The sequence below is a fragment of the Brachionichthys hirsutus genome, chromosome 1 (assembly GCF_040956055.1).
Source record: "Brachionichthys hirsutus isolate HB-005 chromosome 1, CSIRO-AGI_Bhir_v1, whole genome shotgun sequence".
Taxonomy (NCBI): Eukaryota; Metazoa; Chordata; class Actinopteri; order Lophiiformes; family Brachionichthyidae; genus Brachionichthys; species Brachionichthys hirsutus.
Genome location: NC_090897.1, coordinates 4,493,721 through 4,514,137, shown reverse-complemented (window position 1 = coordinate 4,514,137; position 20,417 = coordinate 4,493,721). Strand labels below are relative to the sequence as shown.

At 44.8% G+C, this 20,417-nt stretch overlaps 1 protein-coding gene across 1 annotated transcript in view; it reads left to right on the top strand.

Moving 5' to 3' along the window:
- Positions 1-20,417, top strand: part of baz2ba (bromodomain adjacent to zinc finger domain, 2Ba) — a 58,648-nt gene that overhangs the window by 20,420 nt on the left and 17,811 nt on the right. The window contains exons 3-9 of the mRNA XM_068754694.1: positions 12,303-12,479; positions 15,998-16,189; positions 16,294-16,455; positions 16,958-17,151; positions 17,240-17,449; positions 17,565-18,170; positions 19,418-20,171. Coding sequence (XP_068610795.1) covers positions 12,305-12,479; positions 15,998-16,189; positions 16,294-16,455; positions 16,958-17,151; positions 17,240-17,449; positions 17,565-18,170; positions 19,418-20,171 — 2,293 coding nt within the window. The 5' untranslated portion in view covers positions 12,303-12,304. The remainder of the gene's footprint in view (positions 1-12,302; positions 12,480-15,997; positions 16,190-16,293; positions 16,456-16,957; positions 17,152-17,239; positions 17,450-17,564; positions 18,171-19,417; positions 20,172-20,417) is intronic.

The window sequence follows — 20,417 nt, the reverse complement described above, 5'->3', positions numbered from 1 at the left end:
CCCCTCCTTTAGATGAATGAATATTTTAGCCTGTGTAATCCAAGCTTGCGTTTCATGTGTGTGAACAGACAAACCCTGAGCAGTGGTCTCTCGCGCCGGACGGTGGGCCCAGGCAGCTTTAGTTTCAGTCAGCACACAAGGAATCCACTCATCATGACACACACACACACACACACACACACACACACACAGTATGTATATATAACCCCTCCTTCAGCAACATCAAAATGCAAAACGGACCTGACGGCAAGCCCTGATTGGTTCAACTAGAAGTTCTCACAGGCTACACAGAGTGTGTGTGTGTGTGCGTGTGTGTGTGGGCCCACCTGTGGGAGTGTGATTGCAGCGCAATAATGTCAAGGCTGGGTTTGACACAGTCAACAATGGAAGCTCAAATATTGTGACTTTTTCTATGAAGCCACGCAGGGGAAGTGTGGTGACACGGGAAATGGGGCCATGTCACGGGAAAAATGAGCTCAATTTAGTGGATATTCTGCACAGCATTTCAAAGTGTCCCCCCGTTATTGGTGTTACAAACTCACACAGGCACAGCAGGACTTTTACAGGAGTCTTTTAGGTTTTTGTCCTCGGTGGGGGAGTGAAGGATCCTGTGCGGCGCAGCGGAAAGGTGATACTGGCAAAATGGTTGGGTGAAGCTATTTTCCCATTATCCCAATAATTTATTGCCTTTTCCAAGGATAAAAGTGTGATATTGTATCACACATTATATCGCAAGAAATGGAAATATCATTGAGTGATTTTGTCCACATTTTGATATATATATATATATATTCATATAGTCGTCAAGAGCACGGTAACAAGAACAGGAAATGTTTGTTTCGTTTCTTTCATTTGGTACCTGATTACAACCCTTTGTGTCAGCATTGCTGTTGAAACATTGGACTCTTCACTGTCATCTTAGAAATGCATCAATGTCAGCATGAAGTCTGGATGGAGTTACAGAGTTTGAAAGGGACAAATCTATATGCATGTTTGCACCTTTATTCATTTCATGTTCCCACCCTCCCCTCTCTGCATGCGAGTGAACGCCTAATCCAATGCCCACCTGTACCTGCAATTTTTCAAGCATTTTCTTTTGACAGTTTTCTACTTGGATCAGCGGAGGTCAGAGTTTTGTACTGATTTGCAGTGTCGCGTGACCCTTTTGGTCTAAAACACATGCCAGCTTTGCACAGCATTGCTGGTTTAGGTCTGATTGAGGACTTTTGTTGCACGACATTTCTATGATAAACATTGAATGATGATATATATATATATATATGCACTGTATATGCTGCACATATACATATACATTTTCATTTCGACATAAATATATTAATGGGTTTCATCACTGTTAGTTTAAATCCCAGATTTTGGCTGTCAACCTCGACACCCTCTAACGGCAAAGACTCACGCAAACAGATGAACTAATTTAGAAGTCAAGCTGCTACTTTTGTCAATCTGAATATTCTGCACTTGATAGACATAATGAAAGCCTCACAGTGCCTTGCCCAGCAAATTGCCATGCAGATGCTCTTGCCAAGACTGCTGCGGGGTCCGATGGAGGACAAATCAGATTAATGCTTGCGATTGTTTTATAGAAGATAAAACAAAAGGTGAGGTAACACATTATAGGAGCCACGAGTGGGAATTATCTGCTGAATTCATGAGTAAACTCTGCAGAGACTAAGCTGTGACATTGGACGATATATAAAAAACATATGCCGACGTGACAACGTTTCCTCATCTGTTTTTTGGCTGCATATTGTGATCCTTGTGAAATATGGATGTAAATCAGTGCCTGATATATCTGATTATGTGTATGTTTATACTTAATGTGTGTATGTGAGGACACATCTGTGTGTGCGCGTGTTGTGTTTGTAACTACAAAGATGTCTCAAGGGGTTCCCCACTCTTTTCTCATTACAAATGCTAATGTAATATTAATGAAATCGGCTTACTTTAAAGTTTATAGCATAGCCTCCGCTCAGAGATTTGGCCCTCACACTTCCCACACATTTCAAACCGAATCTCCTTTTTTCTGGTGGGCTTACTATCCTGAGTCACTTAAAAACCACCAGCCTCGGGTGAAACTTTGTTTTTTTTTTGGAGGGGGTTCGGGGGGGTTGAGCATGGTTGCCAAGCTTCGTCATTGTTGCAGCTTGTCAGGCCACAGGCTGCCTCGGCCCGCCCAGCTTCCGAAGACAACTGTTTAGCTTTAGCTAACAGTAATGGCTTCAACAAGAGGCTGGAATATCTCGACATCGCGCTAAAGCACTAACAGCAGCGTCACTAGCTCTTAATCATTGCTCAACAGAAAGCTTGTCGGGCACAGCAGCATGCTGGAGCGTTAATCGTGGTTATAGATCTTTGTGGGGTTTTTTTAAATGCTGAAGACATATTTAACCGCTGGGTTTGTAATTGTTAGGCCTTTCCAGTGAGCACATTAACGCATATCAGCAGCCACGATTCCGAGGTTAAAATAAAGATGAGCAAAAAAACAGGTTTCATATGTACACTTTGAAATGAATTGTTTCATCATTACAAATTAAGTTCCGGGGGGCATTTACTTCTTTACTGACTCGTAATGTCAATACGGAAGGAAAAAAACAACCTGAATTTTAATGATGAACGCCAATGAGTTCTCCTGAATATTTGTCGTACCTCTCACACGAGAGTGACGGACAGTTTCTGACCTCCTCGGTGTTTCACTTCCTGCCTCGGTTTCACATTTCTTTTCAAAAATCACATTTGCTAAAGATGTTTAAATCTTAGGCAGAGACTAAAGAGGACGAGTTTGTTCCTTGTAATTAAAAGCCAATTTCGTAAAAAAATTGATTAGATTATGCTAATCAACAGAGATTACATCTTAAAGCACCGTGCGGAAGGGAGATAAAGAGAGTGAAGAGTGGAACAGGAGTGACAGTCCAGCCGCCATTACAAGCTGCTGATTTCTGCAGAGTGCTTCATAAAATGTCAGAGCGCTTCTCCCTGAGCAAGACACTGAAAAATGGCAGCGCTGTGATGTGCTGGCACCTCACCTGCTGCACTGTGTGTGTGTTACAGACACATGGGGAGGGAAGCGCATCAGTGTGTGTGTGTGTGTGTGTGCGTGTGCTTGTGTATATGGCTGTATGTGTGATTTTAAATCTGTGTGCGTGTCTGTTTCCACGCTGGCCTCCCTCCCGTGTTGCAGTGAAGCAGAACAGAGTGGCTGACTGCCCGCTGCTTTGCCTCTCGCTCTCTCTGTCAATACAACGGCATTCTCCTCCAGCCAGACATGTTCACATTAACATTAAGGAAAGCGCCCGATTGAAGAGAGGAAAACGACGAACAGACATATTGAGTCGTATCCTGGTGGATTTTCCCCTCATCACAGCTCATGTTGCCAGAACTCTCGTTTATGAAACGTCTCCGCATCGGATCGGCCCGACGTCTTCGGCACGCGTCGACCTTCGCTTTTTGCGTGCCATCAGAATGCCGTTGGCTTAGAACGCTAGTCACGGTTGGTGCCGAGGTTATTGATGTCGATTTCGACGAGAATGGAAAAAATTGAGGCGAGGCAGAGGGCAAGAGGAGAGACCGGGCAGACGGAAGGTGCATGAAGAGATAACGAACAGCGGAGACAGAGGCAGGAACGCTCTTTTTCTCGTAGCATTGCTAACAGCTATCGCTACAACAAGTTGCAAGGAGCAGAGCACCCCAACCCCCCCCCCCCCCCCCCCCCCCAGCTGATAAGCAAAGTTCTGCATTTGTTCTGCTGTGTACGAACCACTGAAGAGCGACCTGCGTTTCTCAGATTCAAACGAGAACAGGACGATGATGAGCGGGCGAACTGTGCTGCAATGATTTACTGATAATTACCCAAAGGCTTTTAAATGTTATGCTCAGCCATCATTTTCACTATCCTTTCATCTGAAAGTTACTTTCTTGATTAATGAATTCATCATTTCGTCCATTAAACACGAAGCCTTTGAGCCCAAGGTGACACCTGACTTGTTTTGCTCTATCGACACTTTCAAAATCTAAAGACATTTAAATAGATCATCTTGAACAAGTTAATGTTTGGCACTTTTACTTGAAAACGGACTTTTAAAGATTCATCGTTTATTAAAGGAGACGCCGGATGAAGCTTTTTATTTGCGATATCACCCAGAGAGCGTTTTAGTTCACTGTGCTCTCAAAGGGATTACATTTAACGTGACAAAGGTTAAATCTATGACACATTTCAGATGCATTTAATATTTAAACTATTTAATAGTGAGGAATGGCTGTAGTTCTAAGCCCTGCGTGGGTAACTTGGAGCGTTATCAATCCAGACTCTTGTTCCTGGAAGCCGCGTCTGCCATCACACTGCTACTTATCTGTCACATTTGCACAGCGATAGCATGTTATCTCCTGCAAGTAAAGTTTTTACTTGAACAGGATTGACTCTCAATAGTTGCTTTGCATAGAAATGGACAGAGGGAGCTCCAACAATTTGCTCAAGAAAGATTTGCCGCTGTCTGGCAATTTCATTGTCCTGTCTCTGTCATTTTGTTTTCCCGTTTGACATGCATGTCATTTACATTATGCATATCGAGAGTCCGCCCTCCTCCCCCTTTCCCTCTGTCGTCGTTCGCCCATGTTCCCAGAAATACTGATGCTATTTTCTGCTGCACGGTTTCTGCAGATTTCTGTCTTTCCTGCATTTATTTAAATATACATTATAGCTCCCTGGACGAGCGACGCCTCATTCGGATTTAAACAGGGCATCACCTTCAACAGCCTGATTCCATTAACACCTGATATCAGCTCAGAATCTAGCCCTAGGAAGCCAATCAAAATATAGTAATTACATAAAAATAATAATAATATGAATGCTTTTAGAATCACAAACAAATTGTTTTCTGCTGAACCTAATTAAATGGCTACTACTTTAACGGTAGCTTCCCTGTTCTGTTGCAAATCTTTTCTTCTTGACTTGTATCACACAATTATTAAGATATCAAAGTTAATTTTACTGCAATTACAGTACTGTAGAGCTACTAAGAAAGGTTTGCAGTTGATTTAGAACTGCAACAAACATTTAAATGCTAATTTTGATACATGGGGTGTATTTTTGCGACGCTAGTTGTACACCTGGTTTCTCATCTCAATATTTATGGCCTCAAGCAAGTAAGTTTTTTTTTACCCCTGCCTTGGACTTTTTTTATTTTACTAGTGTCTTCTAATTGGTTTGTTGTTTACTTGTTTGTCTATTGGCAGGATTGCAAAAAAAAAAAAGCTACTGGCATAATTTTCATAAATCATTGTTGCGCGATGCAGGATGGGTCAAGGAGGAACCCATTCAATTTAGGTTTTAAATGTTTTTGCTTTTTTTAGATCTAGAGGTTGCCCTCCCTGTTAGATCCCCCAGCAGGAATATTACTGAAGACCCTTTCTCACAAACACACCGATGACAGGACAGCATGCTAACAGCTCCTGGCTGCTTCTGGTTATGGGATGCACTCACAACACCTTCATGAAAACTTTGCCCCCTGTCCCACGTTTCTCCCTCATGTTTATACTGATATTTGTCTGTTACTACCTCCAATAAAAGTCCCACCTTTCATAGGCTTTGTAAATTGGGAAACTTTCAGCAAAGGGAAGAATCAAGGTAAACATGTGTTAAAGTGGGAGCAAAAAAACACCATAATATTCCGCACAACCCAGCGGGAAGCGCACAATCAACCTGAAACCCTTTACACACGGAGCATGCATGCATGATGCAGATGGAGCGTTAGCGAGACAGTGATGTAGCACCATGTTTCTGTCCTATAGTCTGACTCACCCCATTTACTCTCGTGAGTCATGAGTGATGATTGTGGGATAAGGCAAAACACACACCCACATCCAGACACAATGCTAATAATAATTTTGGAACTAAAGCCACACATGCATCTCCAGTCTGTAGTTGTGCTTGCACATTGACATACTGTATATGAGTGGACTGCCAGCCCGGGGTGGAGATATGGACTATATGAGTGCTCTGTCAAGTGTTGCAAATCATTAATGTATAAATTCTCTGTTACATCAATATTGTGTTATTTTCTGCTTCCAAGCAGCTCCAAAGCAATTACGGACTCTTGTAGCTGCATGCAGCCGGTGGCATGCAGATCTGGTTCAGTCTGCAGAAAATGTAATGAGCAGTGAGGATGGCAGACGAATGTGAGTGGCTAGCAGAGGGAGAAGGGCAGATTCATCAGGGATGATTGCCTGATGCACACTTCTGGTTTTCTGATGTGAAAACCCTCCTAGGTTACCATGGGGAGAATAATTAGCTTTGGCTGGATGCAGAGGCGAATGAGCGTAAGAGACGGGGAATATTCTTATTGAGCCTATTTTATGATCCCCACGATGGTGCATATGGGTGTGCTTGTGTGCTTACAGATACATATATACGCAAATGTTTTCTTAAATACATGCACACACAGACACTCACTCGCTACTGGCTCATTCTCTTCTATTTATGGCCAGGAAATGGGAGTAGGACTACGTCTGGTTGAGCTGTGTAGCACTATTCTGTCACACATAGGGTTTGACATCAAACACAAAGTGACAAGCCTATCCTATTTCTCTCCACTGAGTCATCACCATGTCCTAAAATCACATTATTTTCACTGGAAACCCAGCAGACACGGCTGGTGAGTAGGGGTGTTGATTCCAGCCTTTGGCATCTACAGTATGCTTGAAATGGCAAATAAAGCCATTTGGCAAATGCGGATTTCTTGTCATTTCAAAAGTATACAAAATGCATGCGACATGCCATTTGGTTTTATATTTTATCTTAAGCCTCTTACAGCGACATGGATATGCACGTGTGTGTGTGTGTGTATGGGTTCTTTTTTTCCTGACAGGGCCCTTGTCAATGCTAACGCCATGACCTACCATTTGCAGCACACAAGAGCATATCATTATCTTTTTGGCCGGAGCAGGCAGCGGGTTCCAGTGTTGCATGCGGTGCTATAGTCGTAATAAGAGCTGTAGCAAGCACCGCTGCCGAGGCTCGCCGAGGAAGGGCTGAGAGATTGTGCCCATCCCCTTTACGCCCTGCTTTGCCATCTGTCACTGGGCAGTAGCAGAGCCAAGGGAGGGGTCGGAGCAACTGTGGCCGTTGTCACCTAGACTGGCACCGCCGGGGCTTTGTACTCCTTTCATGTCTTGGCTCGATTTAGCATCACTTTTCACAGCGCTCACGCAGTTCTGTAAATATCTCGAGGAGGCATTTTCATTAAGTCAGTCAGTTATATTTGTTTTTACGTCATGAATTTTAAATTGTCTCTCTTAATTTAAGAGATGAATAACACAAGCAGTGCATGCCAAAATAGAGGTGGAATGGTTATCTGATGAACAAAGCCACTTCGTTAAAAACAAAAACAACAACAACAACAACAACAACATTATTTGGTTCCAGCTTCGCATTTGTGAGGTTTTGCTATTTTTTTTTCCTTGAGAGAAGAAGCAGAACATTTTTGGCTTTGATTTTAATTCAGGAAGTTGTGATGGATACTTTTGACTAGTTTATGAATAATACTTGTAGAATCCTGGGGCGGATCCCAACACACGATTATATCCTGTGTCTTTAAATCGTCTCTGAGTTGATGTTTCTCTCTGGACAAAGGTTATCACTTTTGCCAAGATGCCAGGTTATGTCATTTCCTGTCTGATGGTGTGTGTGTGTGGGGGGTGGGGGGGAGAACAGAGTAAAAACGAGGTCAGGCGAGCTTATGCGTGCACTCTGCTCTAAGCAAGATGATCTCGCTCAGTTAGTATTCATTACCGACACACATGCAAAATACAAACATTCGCACCCATATGCATATGTCAGGCCTACAACCCCCCCCCCCCAACACACACACACACACACACGGACAAAAACAAATAAAGATAGGCACAAAAGAGAATGGGAAGTTCAAACAGCGTGTGTGTAACTGCAATTAAAGGTCAGAAATAAAAGATGTTTGCATTGTAAAAAAAAAAACCCCCCACACACACAGCTGCAACAGAAAGTACCATGCTGTGAGCATGCATGTGTATTTGTGTGTGTGTGGGCGTTTGTGTAAAGCATGTGTACGTGTGTGTGTGTGTGTTTAGGAGTATTATCAAGTACTATCAATTCCCTGAAAGAACATATTTATCTACCAGTAATCCAGTCATTTATAAACAAGTTCTTAAAATGCTTAACTAATACCACAATCAACACAACAGGTAACTAGATAGCACTTCAGGTCTTGTCCAAATTATTTTATTGATTCAGTATTACCAGTTATAAACACCCATAAACAAATCAATGTGTTGAATCAGTGTTCCTGGTGCTGCGGCGTCAGCGGTGTGAAATGGACCTTCCAACGGAGCAGGAGACGGCATAAAGACATAAAAACAAGTCATCTCCTCATCCTTCGTTCAGTATTTGGATGGGGTGCTATGTAAAATTTAATGTGGAGGGGAGGACAGTTTGTGCTGCTCTGTTGCAAAGGATTTGTTATTATTAACATATGGCTGTCAAAGTTGCATAAATAATGCATTCCTTCATCTTCAGAGAATACTGACAGGAAAAGAATTATTTGCTGCTCCATTTCTATCCAAATTATGTTTAAAAAAAAAGCCCAACAACTCCGATTACACGTGCAGTGATCTACCCACGTTTAAACTCTGGCTCTACATCCACCGTGCCTCACTTTGTCGGGCACCCCTCAGAACCCCTCAGTGAGACGCATTCCCTCTGTTGACATTTGCCTCTAGTTAGCTGCTCGGCGTTAAATGGAGGCCTGCGTGCGACACAGTTGCAGATCACAATAGAAAGGCAGGGAAGGACAGATCCAGCGGAGAAAGCGAATGCTGCGGCGATACGGCCTTTGTTGGCTGCAGCCAGAAGGAAAACGAATGAGCTGAGAGCCACCGCTTGTGTTAGAATGGGGTCAGGGCATCATGGGGAATAATGCATCTCCCTTCTCTCGCGCCATGCGCTCCTTCCATTACGGCTGGAGAAGAGACATTGTGTCCACACTCTGATTACCACTGATCCATGCTGATGACTCTGTTGGCGGATTATCTCAGTTAGTATCTGCCATCTGTTACTGTGTGTACGTACGTGTGTGTGTGTGTGTGTGTGGGTTTTTTTGTGTGCGTCTGCGTTGAGGAGACGGGGAGGACAGGGGAAGGAGTGAGACACACGGGGGGTTGAATAGGTTTGAGACTGTGACACACACACACACACACACACACACGCACGCGTATTGGCAGTCTTTTTGTGAAACCGCTGCCTGTGTAACCCAGCACCCTTACCTACACACAGCACAGACATACAACACCACAAAACAAATGCGTGATGTAAGGCCACATGCCATGAGGCGCAGGCCATCACACCACCGCCAAACGCACGCACTCCGTCTCTCCTCTATAGAACTCCGCTCTCCTTTCCGAGGATGCTGACATGTGAAGGCTCCTATATGAAGGCCGCATGCAATCATAAAACCGGCGAGCTGTTTATAGCTACGCTATCTCCTGAAGGGCTGTTGCATCCAGCCGTTATTAGCTGCCTTGCGCTGACAGCTGGGCGCTGTGGCGTATTTTGTGGACGTGACTCTGAGTCTGGCGCTGGGAGACATCTTATAAATCATAGTTCAGCCATTAGCATAAATGCTCGCTCTCCTTGCGTCTGCGAGGGCCTGCTGCTTCTGGTTGCAACACTCTGCCGTGATTGGTCAGCGTTGTTCAAGTCAAATTGATTTAGCCGTTCGCAGCGATTATGAAGCTTGCCTTATACCGCCGCCGTGTCGCGTGCTAATTGCCTATGAAATCAAGTTAATTCTGATGCTAAATCCATTTTAATTTCTCGTAATTAAGTCAGTATTGGATCCGTTAATATCTTGGCGCTCTGTTATTGCTGCAATCATTGTTGTGGCTGAGCATTTGGTGGTGCATTGCTGAGCTCAGTCTTATCATTGTTATTACATTTAACTGCACTAAGTGATCAGTTTTTGCAGGTATCAGAGGAGGATGGACTTGCCCCGCAGTTGTTTTCTCCCCCCCCCCCCCTCCCGCGTTGTCCCGTTGTCCTTTCTCTCTCCATCTTTCATACCAGAGAAAGGCCCTTCGAGAGATTGTGAGAGATGAGAGGAGATGAGGGGGAGGGTAGCGCTGTTTAACACCTCTGCAAAGGAGGGATTGCTTCTTTTTTTTTGTTTGTTAGGGGGGAAATCAATTCTGTGCACATCATCACGTTTTGACAAGGCGAGACATTAAGTGCAGATATTGAGAAACGACAGGAATGGTTTACAGCCTGTCCTTCATCCGCGCCACTTTTTCCCTTCCTTCTGTCTCCCCCCCCCCCCCCCCCCCCACAACAAAATCAGAGTACATTGTCTTACTTATCCTCTCCCCTCAATCTTTTTTTTTCCCATCCCGGTTTTCTGTGCTCCGCTTCACTTACCGGCTGACACCACACAAGCTCGCCAGTCCTCGGGAGACAAGCCTTTTGTTTTCATATGCAATATGATAATTGTGACGGACCACAGCTCCTCTCCATTTTCATCACACTTCTAATGATACAGGCTTTTTGTTTTTGTCACACTCTTTGTTTTTTTTTTATCCTTTCACTATTTGTTTTTTGAACCCAAACATGACATTTAAAGGGTGACAGCCAAAGCAGAGGTGCACAGACTACAAGTGTGACAGCCATTCATGCAACAGAATGTGACAGAGAAGAAACAGTTGGTTTCACGTGTTCGTTAACGTCAAGCTGAAACTCTGCTCTCGCTCAGCCAGACGTGTACTTGTGTAGCTGCCGTCTAACATTAATTTGCTTGGCATTTGTGGCGATAATTTGGCTCTGTGATCTAAATCCTGTCACCTTGCATGAGAGGCCACTCAAACGACCTTTGACCTTGCCCATAATTACACACGCCACTATCTTTCCACTGCAGCAAGGCAGTCATGGCTGCCCAAGTCCGATGGCACACCAGCCTCCTCCCCATGGACTGCAGCAGGTTTTCTTGTCATCCTCGCCTCCCCCCCCCCCCCCCCCTCTCCCTCTCTCCCCCTCTCTCTTGTCAGTGTTGCTCCTGGCGAAAGGCTGATACTTGATATTCAGAGGATAGCAGCTTTTGTCTCAGAGATTTAATCAGTGGCTCTGCTCCCACTGCAGAGGAGAGAGGGAGGGAGGATGGCGAAGGGGTGGCACTGGCAGGAGGAGTGAGGGAAGGAAAGAGAGATGGAGACAGAAACTGTTTATGTGTAATGACACAATAACAAAGCCCGCCTGTAAAACACAATCTGCAAACTGTGCTTTTGAAGGGGATTTTCAGGCCTGGATTAGTGTCAGGCAGAGGGATATGGGAAAGGAGAAGGGAGTTAAAAAGAGTCAGGTTGATGGGCTAGACAGGGGAGGTGTGCGTGTGTGCGTGTGTGCGTGTGTGCGTGTGTGCGTGTGTGCGTGCGTGCGTGCGTGCGCGCGTTCGCATCTGAAATGGGGGTTGAATTGTGCGTTCATGATGTGTATCCGTACAAATTCTTGTGTTTTGGTACTGTTATAGCTACACAAGTTATTAGCTGTGGGGATGCGTTATGCGCTAAGTTGTAAGGAAGAGGGTATTAAATACGAGTGAAATATTTGTCTGCAGAATGACCCGTTGTTTCTAGTTTGGGTTTATGGTACTGGAGGCTTTTATAATGACGCACATTATGCCTCAGGGGCCGACGTATGGACGCTAATGTGTATCTTCATGTGCTCGTGATGCAAAAGACATTTATTTCTACCTCAAACTAAACTGATTGAACATATTCTGTGAGTTTGTGTGTGTGTGTGTGTGTATGCCCATGCATGCATGCGTGCATGTATGTGAGTTTGTGTGGGTCTGTGTGATTTCTGGATATAGAGAATGATAAGAATGTGAACAAATACGTTGTTTATGCTTTTGGTTTGTGAAGATTTTCTCATCTTTCCACTTCAGCAGCAGCAGCTGCCGTTCCGTGTCGTTCGCAGTAAACGAAAATTGTCCTCTTCCGCCACACATTCGCAGCACCTGTGTTTTCTCCTGGACTGAAAATGTAAAACGACAATACCGCATTCCTTCCTCATCTAGAATCGATGGACGCTGTAGCCAGTGAGCGTGGTTAAATAGAAATATTGTTCAGGGGAAGTGATATGTGAAAGGAGATGTGTGCGTGTAGGTGCAACAGAACGTGTTTGTGTGCGTGCACGTTTAAGCGTGCGTGCTTGTGAGTGTACGGATGGGTGTGCTTTGCTATTGTAACCTTCCTGATTGGATTGTGTTTGACAGATATGGAGTCTGGAGAGCGGCTGGCCTCCCCTGTGCCCACCCTGTCTGCTGCTCGCACCTCCTCCCCTGCGGCCTCGTCCTCCTCCTCTTCTTCCTCTTCACCATCCCCTGCTCCCCACTCTAAGAGCAGCCTGGCCCCAAGCCCCTCAGCGCAGGGATCCACCCTCAGCACTTCTGGTAAGAAACAAGTTTTATCCCTCTGTCGATCTTCCGTCTCTCAAAGAACATAAAAATACCAGGACAGCCGGAAAAACACAAAATGTGGCCCCCTTCATGTCTCGATAGCATTCAGAATCCTTCTCATTTCTTTACCATGAAAAATGAGTTTCCTGCAGCATTAATTATACAGTTATTTTGCAGCCTGTGTGAATACACCTCTCTCCCAGATACAAAGGTTTTTTTTTTTTTCTGACAGCTTGGGTTGCAATTGAAAAGCTGCTGCATTAATGAATCCCAAACAATTAGGAGGCTCTTTTGTGTGAGAAACACACACATGCTTCAGCATGTCTCCTGACAACCTTCAGCTCTCTGACTCCAGCTGCCTCAGAGTCAGGCTCAGCACGACACTGCATGCGTGTGTGTGTGTGTGTGTGTGTGTGTGTGTGTGTGTGAGAGAGAGAGAGAGAGAGAGAGAGAGAGCCTCTGCCTGCATGATTTAACATTTGTAAGCCACTCAGTGTCTAGTCAGCCCTGTCCAGCATCAAGCCTCTTTTTTTATGTATTGGTCAAAACCATTAGGTAAAGGTGTGTGTGTGTGTGTGTGTGTGTGTGTGTGTGAACAGCCGGACTGTAAGCAATGAGGAGGAAGAAAGAATGTGCAAATGATTCAATCTCCCTCACAAGAGATATTTGAGAAATGTCCATAAATACAAAGGCATACACAGACACACTAATACACACAGTCACACACACACCTACACACACACACACACGCACGCACGCAAACCAAGATCGCACAGAAAAGAGCATATCCATTCTTCTCCAACCATGATTGTTGTCGTTTCCATCTGTTACCAGAAGAGTAATAGAGAAAATAAATCCCCTTGTTTTGTCCTTCGTCCCATCAGTGTTGCCCCAAAAGAAGAAGCCATTAGGAGCATCTCCTCCTCCTGCATTATACATCACTCTTATCCCCCCTGTGCCACAACGTATGCTCAGATTTTCTAGATAAGTGATTTTGGACTAAGCATTAAATGAAATACAGAAAGGCAGGCTGCAAGTGAGATGATTTCTTTTCTATTTTATAAACTATCTTGATTATTGTGTGGCCTCTAAGTTGAATTTTAAACGTATATATCTGTACATAAAGAAATGGAAAGAATTCAAATTTCTACGTCACTGTCTGACATTCAGGTGTCTTGATTGAATTCCAACGGGAACAACAGGAATATGACAAGTGGTTTGTGTAAGCAGGTAACGTCAATAATCACGTAGTGTAGAGGTATTCTATCATCGCACACTGTGCAGCATTGATTCAAGGTTCTTTGCCGATTTGCCACTAACACTTAAGTAAAAAAGAAATCTGAAGAACATAAACACAAGAACAGAATATGTGTGTGTGTGTGCGCGCGCGCACGCGTGCGTGTGTCATTGATGAGGATATCACTTGAGGAATAAAAGCTCATCTGCGCTTGTAGCACTCTCTTCTTCGGGGATCAACTCACGGATGCAATTAACTTAAATCTGTCTGTGGAAATTTTGATTGACTGCAACAAACAACAAATTAATCCCCCTTCGGCAGCATCCAAACATGAAAAAAGCAGGCGGGTGCAGTTTGTCAGAGTGTAGGAAGGATTGAAACAGAATGAGAAAGAGGGCGAAGGAGTGAGAGAGCGACAGAGAGACAGAGTGGGGGAAGCGGGGGGCAGCTAATCCTAGGTATGTCTCTCCCGTGCTCCTGTTTCGCTTCAAGTTTTTTTTTACATTTAATTATTTGCCTTGCAAAATCAGCCCGCATTAATATTGAAAAGGCATTTGCAGATGCCTTTTAAAGAAAGGGGTGTGTGTGTGTGTGTGTGTGTGTTGGGGGGGGGGAGTGGGCACCCCAGGCATAAGCGAATGCTATGGCCGGCCTTTCGGGGGGCGGGGGGAGGGGGGGTTGCGTTGCAGTCGTTTATCTTCGTATCCACGAGCTGACGCTGCCAAGGCAGGCTCTACATATTCAGCATATTCTAATGACATTCAAAAGGCAGATTTTGCTGTCTTGTGGTAAAGAAAGGCCTTGAAGCCGAGACAAAGGGCTGCACTTACGCCACCGGTGCGCCAGCGCGGCTTTGTTTCTTGCCACATCACGGGCAAAGAGTTTGATTTCCGCTTATAAATAGTCTCTGAGGTGCATCCGTAGAACCGTGTTCATTGACAGTATTTTTTTTTTTTGCATCCCGCTCACATAAACGGCCTCACTGTGTCGCCCTCTGGATAATTAGATCTCAGACTGTATTAGTTCAGTAAACACTGAACTCTGTTTTGCATTTCTGTGGCGTGCGCTTGTATAGCGTACAGCAGCATATAGTAGTTTGACATTTTCATCTGCACTGTGTACAACACTTTCCTTTTCTTCAGTCATCTTTTTGCATGTGTATTACCTGGCTTATGCAGAGGCTTCAAGCAGCCTTCGCTGTCTTTTTCTAGAAGAGAAATTTAATTTGCATGAAATATGCTCACACAAAATTGCATCTGACTCTGAGAGAAGGCAATACGCGGCGGTCGAGCCCTGCCAGAAATGATTGTGCTCGGGAAAACGCTAGACGATGATGATGTTGATGAAGTATTCTTTCTGTGCTGAAATTGAATGGCAAATGCATCGAAGGAGGTTAGCGAGTTACTTTTCACGCACACACTGCTTTTTCTCTCTCACTATAGCCAGCCATTGTTGCAGCATGGCATATTCTGACAGTCTAAGCTGAAGACGTATCAATACACAAATTGTTGTGTGCTGAAATTGGATGATGACAAAATGTTCTGTAATTTAAATGCGAATGTTTTATCGTGCAGAACGTATCGTGCTAAAGCAATAGCTTTATACTCAGTAACAATAGGTGCTTTCTTTTTCTTTAAATAGGGTACCGCACGCTGTCAGTGAATTCTAAAGCTGAACTCCATACACACACAAATAAAAGTAGGTCACTCTATAATTCTTAGATAGTGAGATGGAAGAGAAGAGGCACCTTCAAAAGCTATCCAAGTCTAGTTTTAATGTGCTGTCGGTCCTTTCATGAGAAGAGCTCAGCGAGGTAATTTGAGAACGTTGTTTTCCTGTCTTCGCAAAGAAATCTATGATAACCAACGGAGGGGCAGCGAGTTGCGGTAAAGGTTCAATAAACAACTGTCATGCCAGCTTTTTTTAATGTCAAAATTGCACTTGATGCAAAAAAAAGTTAATTTAAAATTAATTGTATTTTTAGACAGATAAGTTCAAAGTAAAATTCTCTCCCCGTATGGAAGTCGGTCTTTATGTCCTGTGACTTAGAGCTGCTTGGTCTGTATGTGCAGTTTGAAACAACACAATTCTATGAATAGTACAATAAACCCAAACGTGTATCTATCTCTGTTTAGAGCAGAGGGATTTTTAAATTGAAATTGAATTTGTCAAAAAGTTAAGAGCATAACCGCCACTTGTTGCTCAGTTGGTTTTTACACAAATGCATGTTATGGATAACATCTGAAACACGGCCCATGGTTTGGATCGCCCTCAGGCCGTCTGTTTGGAGCAGCGGGAGAACAGCCCTTCATTGGCTCCACGTTGTCAAGTGCCTTCCCTCTGGTCAACCACCCAGCCTTCGGAGCCATCTACACTGCCGGCACAGGCAGGCCTGAGTTTGGGGGCCTGGGCTCCCTGGGCATGTCAGCCGCACTGGCTACTCACCCCCAGCTAGGAGCTCTTTCTGGTAAGGCAGGGGCTTTTCAGATTTGTACAGTACTTGGCCAAATGGGCAGCTCATCTTTAATCCTCCTTTCTCCTTCCTCTCTGCTGTCCTTTGTGCTCCGACAGAGTGGTGGCGAGCTGCTGAAGCCCATGGACGAGGAGCTGCAGCCTTTCTTCCATCTTTCATTGGCTTCCCTCCATTCTTTACGCCTCATATTCAGCCCAACCACAGCGCCAGTCCTATTCAGATCAGGATGCCCAGCAAGAACAGCCATACCCCACCTAAAGGTACAGAATGCCCATCTGTCGGGGGGGGGGGGGGGGGGGGGTGTCTGCTGTAATATAATCAAAGCAGGAAATAGCAGGTTATAAAGAAATATTTCACTTTGTTTTAAACGAAACTTCATCATATACATGAAGTTCTTAGTATTTCATGATACTAGGTATAGTCTAGGCATTAATTAGCTGATTTTCCTCATCTCAGTTAGTGATTCCATCAACCTCACTCCCTCCCTTTCATCATGTTCCCTCTCACAATCTCCGATTCCTGCACATTTTTAATTTAATAGTATCTTTTAATTTATCTTATTTTATGTAAACCACTCATGCTGGGCTTGTGCTTTGCGCAGCCAGCGTGTTTGATGAGATACATGTCTGAATCGATATGTTTTATTAGCCTTATTTTTTCATTCTGCAGTTAGTTCCAGATACTTCATTAATCCGGCGTAGCAAGGTTCTCAGAAAAGATGGAGCTGATTAATAATGCAGCCGATCCGTTTTGTGTTTCAAGGGGTGAACGGGGCAGTGAATGGCGGTGAGGTCTGTCCTCCCACCACGCAATCAGGCAGCTTTTCTGCGGGTCCGAATCCAGTTCAGTCGTCAACCAAGCCGACCAAAAATTCAGAGCTCTCCAAAAATCCCCGTAGCGGCATTCAGAACAATCCGGCAAAGGCTGTGGAAAAGCTTCACAAAACTAAAGACAAGGTCAGTCCTGAGATTTCGATTCTTCCTCAGAGTGACATGAAGCGATGTCCGAGGTTCGGCGCTATTATGTTTTCTTCTGCCAATTCAGAAGCCGCGGAAGAAGGCAACCGACACTTGCACAGCAAGCAACAGCGAATCGAGCACATCCTCGTACAGCTCAAGCGACGGGTCCCTCAGCAGTGATCTGGAAGACCTCGCAGAGGATGACGAAGATGATGACGACGATGAGGATGATGAGGAAGAGGACAAACATACTGAATTATCAGACTCTGAGAAGAGGACAAAGAAGAAAACAAAGGTAAAAATGACAAATGATCAGAAGTGGAAGGCTTAACATAAAGAGATGTGATGCCCAGGATTACTAAATCACTAAAATGCTGTTTTTAAACTTCTTTATTTTAATACCTCCGCAGGTTTTGATACCAAGCACTGGAACCGCAAAGACTGACAGATCGCCCCCTGGGGAACCCCATAACAAGATGGTGCCCTCCAACCCCACAACCCTTGTGCCCCTGCCCTGCTCTGTCTCCCCTCCTTCCTTGTCCCAAACCTCACCATTGGCGCTGCACGGCTCCAGGTCCCGGACCGAGGGCCCACATCAACATTTCAGCGTGATCCAGTCCACCGGACTGGCTGCAAATTCAAAACCCCTGGCAGTCCTCGCACAGCACAGGGAGTCGCCTCCGTCTTCCTCCCCTATTGCCCTCACCACATCCCCAAAGGCCCCCTCCAGCACTGCGTCTCCTAAGCTTCCTAAGCTGCTGCCCTCCTCCCCCCCTCAGCACTTGCCCCTCTCCCTCTGCTCCTCCCCAAAGCCTCTCTCTGTCCCATCACCACCTCGCTCAACTCTTCCGCCTTCTACCTCCCCGAAGCCTTTTGGTTTGACCTCACCTTTAACAAGCTCCCAAAAGTCCTTGCTGAAGCCTCCGCGGCATCTCGTTCCTGGCTCTACCAAAGCCAACAAGAGGAAGCAGCTGGAAGCTTCACTCGTGCAGATCAATGAGTTCAGGCTCAAACAGGTAAGCCAACCCCTAGACAGCAGCAAAATGACAGTAATGAATTTGTCCACTGCTCTGTGTCCAGACCACACAGTAACCAGCACTGTTTAATTTGGTAGCCATTAACCATGTTTATTTAACACCAACTCGAGCTGCACATTGAAAAGAACTCTAACTGGCAAAGATGCATAACCCGGAATTCCTGTGCTGACCTTGTGAGTGGAGAGATCATCGTTTAATTAAGGATAAGACTTTTTTTTTGCATTTCATGTTGTTTGTTTGACATGTTTCCCATAGCTTCTGGAAATCCTTGTAAATTTGAGGCAAAATATTTCAACGCTTTTCAAATTTGAAGGAATGAATGTTTGAAGAGCCTTCAGGTCAAACATGTGTTTGTTTGAACATGTGAAGTTTGAACTTCCCTTCATGAATAGCACATTGAGCTCTGTGGTCTTTAAATTGTCTAATATTTGACTGATTTACTGAGGTGACTGTTGCAAACGTGAGTTGCACACATGCAACTGTATTATTTATGTTTGCCAGTCAGAATGAAAATGTGTAATAATTGGTATCTTTTCCACATACACATCACTCAAATCCCCTTTTTCTCAAATTGGATATGAATTGTAGCCCAATAATCGATCGGCTAAATCTTCAAGGATCAGCTTATTCTGGGAAAATCATTTCCCCTGCTTTGTTTTACCAATATAGAGACTTTTACAATGGCCTAAATTCCCCCTGTGGTTTGGGGACTGTTGCTGTTCTTCCTGGCCTGTGAAATTGATTTGTTTCACTCCATATCACCTTCAGTAGAAAGTGAAATCTTAAAGTCTAACCTGCCTTTGCAGTTTAAACAAAAAACAGAAAGGTGAACATGCTCGGCTGCATTATCCTGATGACGATGGCGCTTTTCAAATGTGCAGACAAGTAATTACATTTTTAGCGCTACTCTGTGATTCTTTTTTGTGAACTTGGCTGAGTACAATGCCTTTGGTTATTGCATTTATGTTCTTTTTGTTTCTCAGATAGTAGCTCAGACACAGTTAACTGTAGCAGTGTTCAGCATTGTAGTTTTGTCACCTGCTCAAACAATCAACAGTGATGTGACCTGACAGCTCGGGCATTTCTACTTTGTCCCATTTCTTTTCGATTTTTTTCTCAACACTTTCTTTGTTCCTCCTGTTCTGCTGTCCCCTATTCCCCCTCCCCTGTCCTCGGACTCCCTGCCTCTCTTTTCCTCTCCCTCTCTCCTCCTCCTTTACTGCCAGACTCTCATGTCCCAAGGGCAGACATTCCCGCCTGAGCTCAAGAAGCAGCAGCAGGGGCTGAACAAGTCTCCTAAGAGGACATCCCTGTCTTCATCCCCATTGCTACCCGCTCCGCCGCCTCCACCCCAGAACAATCACTCCAACCTCTTCCTCTCAAGTGCCCTGCTAGGCCTCCCTGAACCCCACCACCCCAATGGAGTCATCCAAAGCACCACTCAGGACGCACCTTTGGCACTCATTACCAAACCTCGCCAAGACTCTGCCTCCCAAAGCAAGTCACCTCAGTGTGACTCAGATGCTGGGTCAATGCCTGTCAACCTGAGCACAGGGGCAAGTCGGACCCAAGCAGCAGCCCAGGCTTGCCCTCCCTCACAGCCCCACACTACCTCACCCCATGCCGCAGGCCATGGATCCAGAAAGAACAAAAGCCCAAAGGTTAAGGGGCAGGCCCCTGGGCCGGTGCAGGGGCCTGGTCAAGCAGACCCTTTAGCTGCCTGGAAGGGGTTCTCTCAGAACCACCTGGTGCAGTCTTTAGTCGATTTGTTTCGTGGAGGAGAGCCTGGGATTGGAATTCCAGGAGTTAGCATCCCTGGAGTGGGAATTCCTGGAGTGGGAATTCCTGGGACATGCAACCCCCCAGCGGGACTCCCAGCTAACAAGGAGTCTGATGAATCTGGGGATGATGACGACGATGAAGATGATGACCTTGAAGAAGAGGAAGAGGATGAAGAGGACTCAGATGATAGTCTTTCAGGTGTGTACATCTCTCTGTAAAAGTAGTGTGCATTTCACAATTTATTGATTACCTGATCATAAGGTTCAGCTGCAACGAAAATTGCAGTCGAATTTCATCTGGATCGGATCCAGAATGGAGTCAGTAAGAATATTTAATTTTAACATTGAAAACCCCATTTACACGTCAACTCCGATTCACTTTTACTTTTCATGGTTGGCGTATAAATATAACAAGAACAATTTACAACCTTTTGGTGACCATTTA